The following is a 7221-nucleotide window of genomic DNA, read 5'->3' as shown; positions in this document are numbered from 1 at the left end:
GCAGAGCCGGGCGGGCGGCGGGATGTGCGGGCGGACGGCCTGCTCCCTGGGGGCCGACAACCTCCGGCGGGCCTGCGCCTACCGCGACCGGCGGGGCCGGCGGCGGCAGCCCGAGTGGATCCAGGCGGAGAGGTACCGGCCCTCGTACAACAAGGGCCCGCAGTCCAGCGGCCCGGTGCTGCTCTCCCGCCGGCACCTCCAGCAGGTACTTCCCTCCCCTCGCTTTGCAAACCGAAACGAAGGCGCCGGGGCCGCCTCCTGGCTCCGGCGGCGGCCCTCGGCCTCGGGTGCCTGCTGGCTGCCGTGTATCCTGTGGCTTAAATTCGAGGGTGGCCGAGCGGCGGGAGCGGGGCTGTGCCTCCCGGGGTGGTGTGGTACCCAGTCCGAATTTGTAACGGCTTGCTTGGCTTCTCTTCGCTCGGTGTACGCGGCAGGTATTGAATTTTCTAATTGCGAAGGTGTCCGCTCTTGTTAGGATTTGCGTGTTCCTAAGGAGGGCGGGGAATCGGGACCGTGCTGCCAGCGCAGCGTTGTATTTTCTGCAAAGATTTGTATAGCAGTGATTAAGCTTGGTAGATTTTTTTCCGAAATGCCTAAAATTGCTCTGCTGGTTTTATTCTGCTTTCCTGAGGCTTGCTTTCATTTCATAATGCTGCTGAGAGTGTTCAGGTCGCATTGGTAGGGGAGGGTAGAGGAAAAAGAATCTCAACTTCAGAGCTGTAAAATAATCGCACACCTGTAGTGACCGTTATCCCAGCTAATTTAAGCCTCACCAGACCTTCCTCAGACAACCTGAGCAGCCTGTACAACTGTTTGTGCATCTCGTTTGGTTTCCGCAGAAGAGGGTGCCTGGCAAACTGCTGCTCTTTCATGTTCAGCGGGGTGAAGCTGGGCGCACTGAATTGAAACACCCCAATCTGGGCTCCCTCCGCTCTTCCTCACCTGGCAGGTGGGGCAGCGAAAGGGGCTGCTGCGCTTCACAGCCGTTACTGACACAGGAGATGGGGTGGGATGCCTCAGCGGGGCTGCTTTGGAGTGCCGTGGGCGATGCTGTCAGGCATCCTTCGTGCCCTCCTTTCCTGCCTTGCGGTCCCGCATGCCCCCGAGAGCAGCTGATAAGCTGGTGGAGCAGAGGAATATGGGGACTGGGAGCGTGATACAGGTCACAGGCAGACACCTACTCGGTTGTGCGTCGCCGTTCAGCTGTTGGGGCACAGGCGCAGTGTAAGGTGCCCCTTTTTGCCACTCCTGATCTCTGGGAGACTCTGGAAAACTTCGCACGTATGCGTCCCTATATATACTTACACCTGTAGTAGGTATATATATGTATATCTACTGCAGTTCTTTGGGAGCAAGTGTCCCCCGGGGTCTCGCTCGCCCCAGCTCTGTGCTGCCTGGGGCTGGCAGCTGTGGGAAGAAAGTGAGAGTGAGCTGGGGAGAAGTGAAAGCCACAGGCTGTTTCCATTGTCCGAAGGCAGATGATATGCAAATCGCAAGGAGTGAAAGTGAACCAGATCAGCAGAAATCACGTTATTAAAATGAAGGTGAGGCTTATGCCCTGTGGGACGCTGGCCTTAAAGAGGGAAGTTTTGAGGACCTTAACACCAGCCTGACATAACTGCTTACTTAAGAGCTGGGGAGCTCGCATGTCCAGGCACTTCCCGTTGAAGAAAAACTGCGTTCATTCCTCCAGAGAGTTGTTGGGCAAGCCTCACTGAGACACTTAGTTATTCCTGCAAAATATTCTTGTGCTTTCTGCTGAAGATTAATTCTTACAGGAAAGCTGTTGAGAATATGCAAAGGGTTATAATTAGTGGCTGTTTCTGCCTGGCTTGAGAGTGGCATTCCTGCAGAAGAGCAGAGGCAGATTTGGTGCTGGAGAGGCTGTGAGCCCCAGCTGAGCTCTCGGCAGAGGCGCTGGCCTGTTCCCCCCCTTGCAGGGGGAGAAGCCGCTTCCGCAGGGCTCTGCGAAGCCCCTTTCTCAAGCTGTGGGGATGCTCGTGGTCCCTGCAATGTGGCTCTGACCCGAGGTGTTTCTCTGTCTGGTTCGAAAGGATGCTGACTCCTCCGAGCGGGTCCTCATGGACATGCGCTGGGGCCTGGTTCCCTCCTGGTTCAAAAAGGATGACCCCTCCAAAATGCCGTTTAATACCTCCAACTGCCGCAGTGATACCATGCTGAAGAAGTCCTCCTACAAGGTGAGTTGCTGCTGTCTTTGTGTCCAACTTGAAGAGATCTTGTAGTTGGCAAACCCAGAGCGGAAGCATCTCCCTTGCGGGTACCAGTCACTGTTTGCCTGCTGCACAGGGGAGTAAGTCCTTGTACTGCAGAGCTGGCAGATTTCATTAAAATAGAAGAACAGGCAAGGTTGTTGCTGGTGAAGCTCATCTTTCATTGCAGTGCTGGTGGTGGCATTTGTGCACCCCACGGGGCAGTTTAGGGGAGCCCCAAGAGGGAGCAAGCGGGCTGGGTGGTCCCAGGAGCCCTGTCCTTCCTCGCAGGCTGCCCGAGGCTGCTGTTGACCGCTCGCTTGTGCTTTCTCTCCCCCAGGGTGCTCTCCTCAAGGGCAAGCGCTGTGTGGTCCTGGCAGATGGCTTCTATGAGTGGCAGCAGCACAGTGGGGGGAAGCAGCCGTATTTCATTTACTTCCCCCAGACCAAGGACGCCATGGTACGGAGTCCCTCACCGTGTCTGAACGCTTGCACCCAGTTCTGAGCCCCTGCTCCCTCCAGCTGCCCTGGGAAAAGCCCCCTTCCCTCCAGCTATGCCCATCTCTGGGGGGTCTCTGTTTCCCAACAGGGCTCTGTTCCGCAGTGGGCTCGGCACTCTGGCATCCCTCTGCGGCTGGCGGTCCCTGCCTGTCTGTAAACAGTGCCGCAGCGTCCCCGCCGTCACGCTCGCTGCTCCCCACAAGCCGGATATTTGCATGGGTGGGCAATGTGTCTCACAAGGGACCGGGCTGGGAGTTTCGCTACCTCTTTCCTTCGGCCGAACTGGCGGCCGAGATGTTCAGAAGGGGAGGAGGGCGCTGGCTTGCCTGTGGGAAGATGAGGCTCCCGGCACCTCTCCTGGAGTTACCTCAAATTAGTAGAAGGGCTCCTGGAAAGCCCTCAAATTAGTTCAGTTCATGACTTAGATCTGAGTCGTTGACCTGCCGCAGCACTGACAAGGCTGCGATGCTTCGGCTGCCTGTGGGTCGGCACTGACCGGGGCGATGGGGCCCCTCTCCTGCAGGCCGAGGGGAAGGAGGGAGATGAGGAATGGAAAGGATGGAGGTTGCTCACTATGGCTGGGATTTTCGACTGCTGGGAGCCGCCGGCAGGAGGAGAAATGCTGTACACTTACACCATCATCACTGTGGATGCCTCCAAGGACGTGAGCTTCATCCATCACAGGCAAGTGGGGGAGGGCGAGGGAGGAAAGCTGTGCCTTTAAACACCAGTCTGGCAGCACGCAGGCAGGGACTCTTGCCTCCTCCTGATGCCCTCAGAGTAAAATGCTACAACATTACCAGCTCGTTTCGGGTCATCAGCTCATACCCTTTCCATAAATCACCATCCTTGTGGCCCGGCCGGTGGCAGTCGGAGTTGGATCACTCTCTGGAGCTGGATCGCTCTCCGTGTGACCGGGGCCTGGCAGTCAACCCCTCTGTCTCTTCCAGCAAAGCAGCTACCTGGGCGAAGCAAATACATGCTCTGCCTTGCAGAAGAGCATCCTGCTGCTTCGGTTTCCCCCCTATCCGCCCCCAGGCTGCCAGAGGCTAGCTCCTTGCTAGCTTACAAGCCTGGCTTTTGCCACCCTGCTCTGCCATATCGGTGCTGGGCTTTGGCTCTGAGTGTCTTGTCCCCTAGGATGCCAGCCATCCTGGATGGGGATGAGGCCATCAGGAAATGGCTGGACTTTGCTGAAGTGCCAACCCAAGAAGCAGTTAAACTCATCCAGCCCACGGAGAACATCATTTTCCACCCAGTGTCCACCTTTGTCAATAGTGTCCGCAATAACACACCCGAGTGTCTCGCACCCATCGAGCTGGGAGCCAAGAAGGTGAGTGCTGGTGGGCGCTTGGCAGGGGAGAGCTTGGCCACGGTGACGTCCCTGAGCAGGGACGGTTCTGCCAGGCTGCAGGAGGGGCAGCAGCAGGCAGCGTCTGCAGGGCACGCCTGTGCTTGATGCTGGAGTGCAGAGCCCTGAACAGATTCCCTTCCCTCTGCTTCCAGAAATAAACTGTCACCCTATGCCAGGATTTCTCTGCCAAATGAGGCAAATTCCATGTGAAATGGGGCTTGGAACAAGCCTGTTCCAAGCAGCCTGGGGAACCTCCTGCAGATGTGCCTGATTGCAGGCAGGGCCGTTGCTCCAGCCTCCGCATCCCACTCTGGAGCAGCTCTTGCAGTCGGCTGCCTGCCCTCCTCTCACCGTGCTGCTGACTTCTCTCACACTGTCCTTTATCTCTCCAGGAGGTCAAAGCCACCCCAAGCAGCAAAGTGATGCTGAGCTGGTTAAAAAACTCCCAGGAGGGCTCTCCCCAGAAGAAAGAAAATGATTTGCCCAGGTGGACAAGTCAGTTCATCCACAGCCCTTCGCCCAAAAAAACCAGCGCAGATATCCTGCAGCAGTGGCTGGGGAAGGAGGGAGAGCCAGCTGCGAAGAAGCACAAGGCTTAGGCACCAGCTGGGATGGCTGGCCATCCTTTTTCCTCCTGATTTTCCTAAGCAGAATGAGGAAGGTTTTTTGGAAGGCTTTGCAGACTGCTGTTGAGATTCTCCAAGCCTCTCAGTGTTGATCCAATGCTCTAGGTTGTTGTCTCTGTTCTTCGTGTTTTGTTAAAGGTTATGGCTTTGTCTTGTGCTGACGGGAGTCAATATAACCTGCTGGCCTCCCTCCCTGCCAGTCACTTGTGCCAAGTGGAGATAAAGCCCTGAGAAGCATCTCAGCCTGCCAGGGAGGAGTAGCTTCTGCCTTCTGACAGTGTTTGTCATGTCATGTCTCTTTCTGTTTTCTCTTCTTTTCCCTTTGTTTTGGTATTAAACTGATACCTCTTTTCCATTTAATTCCATATTGATTCTGTACAAATGCCTTTCTAATACTCTCGCCCTCAAAAGATGGCTGCAGTACAGAGGAATATGCAATAAATACTAGGAGGAAACCCCAAGCTGGGAATATCTGCCAGAGTCATCCCACTCTGCAAGCAGTGTTGCCATGTGCATTCGTAGCTCCTAAACAGGGAGATGTTTAAGCAGCGCCTGGGAGGAACTGGACTTTGCTTGGGTTTCCCTGTGGGCAGTGGGGTAGGACAGCATGTCTTGGTCACGTTGTTTGTACAATCATTTTGTTAATGGGATTTGAAGACTTAGAGAGGATTTTCTGATCTGTGGAGGGATGTGCTCTGCCTTGTTCATAAAGGTCATTCATTAAAGCCCAGATAACCAAAGTGCCATTACAGAACAACATAGGGCAGTTGTTTTTGAGGTCAGGGATTTTTTAAACAGAGCCAGATGTTACAGATGAAAAGCCTTACATAGTGGGACCCTTGCTGGAAAGCAGTACTTCATTTTTATTGGAAAAAATAAAATGGGATTAACAGGTTGACTGTGCAGTGCCCTTGTCTGTGTGCATGTCTGTGCCCCCCTTGCCCACCATGGCCCCATTGCTCCTGTTTCATGGGCAGAGCTCGTATCTCTCCTCCCATGTGCTGAGGGACAGACCAGCTACCTGCTGCTGAACTCTCAGGGTACTGGGACAGCCATGTTGCTGGACCATTTCCATTTGCCAGTGGAAAATATTCCCTTGGGATTTATTCTGGGGCTCCTCTTGAATGATCTGTCCCTGGGGAGCTGCAGGGGCAGCCATAGCTGGGGCTTATCCCTGGGGAGGGATAGCGGAGCTGGGGCAGGAGCCACGGGATGGGCACCGGGGTTGACCTGAGCGCTCTCAGAGCCAAATCTGTTTCTGAATCCCTCGTGTGCCACGGAGGCAGCTGAGCCCAGAAGGTCTCCTGGCTTATGCGAAGCTGGGGTGGGATTAGGATTTCCAGCCAGAAAGCCTGTTACTAGCTGGCTCCTTATCGCTCCCACAGTGACTTGAGGCAAGAGAGTTGCTGCATTAGCAGCTCCTGGCAGAATAAATAGGTCTTCAGGCACTGGGGCTGTCAGCTCAGTGCCTGTCCTTGCAGGAGCCACAAGGGACGTTTCTCTCCCTACCTGGCCATCAGTCCTCCAGGGTGAGCAGCTCAGCTGCCCTGGCTTGGTCGGTGCTAACTGCAGATCAGGCTTTTCCAAAGGTCACCGGCTCATCTCAAATTCTTTTCAGGTCTCCAGTTGCTGTGGAAGGAGTGAAGATGCTGAGCACGAGTGGGGGATGCTCACCTTTCCCTCCTCTGGGGAACATAATCCTTCCCTTGGGAAGGCAGGGGCGATGCAGACGCAGGGTAGAGATTATCTCCCTCCAGGCTGTGAGCAGCAGCAGCAGCACTGAAAAAAACCCCTACGCTGAGGGTTTAATGAGGAGGTGTTATTGCTGAACTACACCACCTTTAAACAGGAGCCTGGCTGCTCGCCCAAGGCCGTTTGCAGCGGTTGCTCCTACGTGGCAAGGAGATAACTGCGCTCAACCCGGCATGACCTGGTTCCAAAAGCTGGCTTGGGAGCAACTTTCCTCTTTGATGCATGATACTCTGGCAAGGGAGGGCAGCGCTCGCTGCGGGAGGGGGGGATCCTCCGGGGGGGGGGAACGGACCCATCGGGTGTTTCCCCCCCCGGAGCATTGCCCCCGCCCGCAGGCCCTGGCATCCTCCCAGGAGAGGCATCCCGCTGCCCGGGGAGGGGGCTATGGCTTTGGACAAGGCAAAAGGGGGCAGCCGGTGAGGAGCAGCGCTGCCGGGACACCCACAGGAGCTCCGGCCAAACCCTTCAGGCCCGGCGCAGCCTGGAAGGAGCTACCGGGGTGCGGGGGAGCGCTGGCTGCGGCCGGACTTGGCCGGTTAGGAGCCGGGACACCCCCCCCACTCCTCCCCGGAGCAAGGGGCAGAGCCGGGTCGCTCCCCGCCGGGCGCTGCCCTCGGCGCCGGCCCCACGGCAGAGCCGGGGCGCTGCGAGCCCTATGCAAATCAGGGATCGAGGCGGCGACCAATCAGCGCCGCGCCGGCCGCGGCGGTAACCAATGGGAAGAGGCGGGCGGCGGAGCGGGCAGGGATATCCGCGGCGCGGCGGCGGCGGCGCTGGC

The 7221-nt window shown here is 56.7% G+C and overlaps 1 protein-coding gene across 1 annotated transcript; it reads left to right on the top strand.

The window, feature by feature from the left end:
• The first annotated feature begins 16 nt into the window (after positions 1–16).
• HMCES (5-hydroxymethylcytosine (hmC) binding, ES cell-specific) lies at positions 17–5519 on the top strand. Its single transcript, XM_010572057.1, has 6 exons — positions 17–205; positions 2055–2198; positions 2551–2670; positions 3235–3395; positions 3852–4044; positions 4458–5519. The coding sequence occupies exons 1-6, from the start codon at positions 23–25 to the stop codon at positions 4662–4664; spliced, it is 1008 nt and encodes a 335-aa protein (XP_010570359.1). The 5' UTR covers positions 17–22; the 3' UTR covers positions 4665–5519.
• Positions 5520–7221: the final 1702 nt, after the last annotated feature.

The sequence above is a fragment of the Haliaeetus leucocephalus genome, unplaced genomic scaffold (genome assembly GCF_000737465.1).
Source record: "Haliaeetus leucocephalus isolate CR32 unplaced genomic scaffold, Haliaeetus_leucocephalus-4.0 Scaffold2, whole genome shotgun sequence".
NCBI lineage: Eukaryota > Metazoa > Chordata > Aves > Accipitriformes > Accipitridae > Haliaeetus > Haliaeetus leucocephalus.
Note: the sequence above shows the minus strand (reverse complement) of the source record. Positions and strands in the feature narration are given on the sequence as shown.

Bases quoted from the DNA above. Each gene is read 5' to 3' on its own strand.
- HMCES (XM_010572057.1), top strand. From the start codon at position 23: ATGTGCGGGCGGACGGCCTGCTCCCTGGGGGCCGACAACCTCCGGCGG. The intron at 2,199-2,550 runs GTGAGTTGCTGC...TCTCTCCCCCAG, and splicing joins TGAAGAAGTCCTCCTACAAG to GGTGCTCTCCTCAAGGGCAA. The intron at 4,045-4,457 runs GTGAGTGCTGGT...TTATCTCTCCAG, and splicing joins TCGAGCTGGGAGCCAAGAAG to GAGGTCAAAGCCACCCCAAG.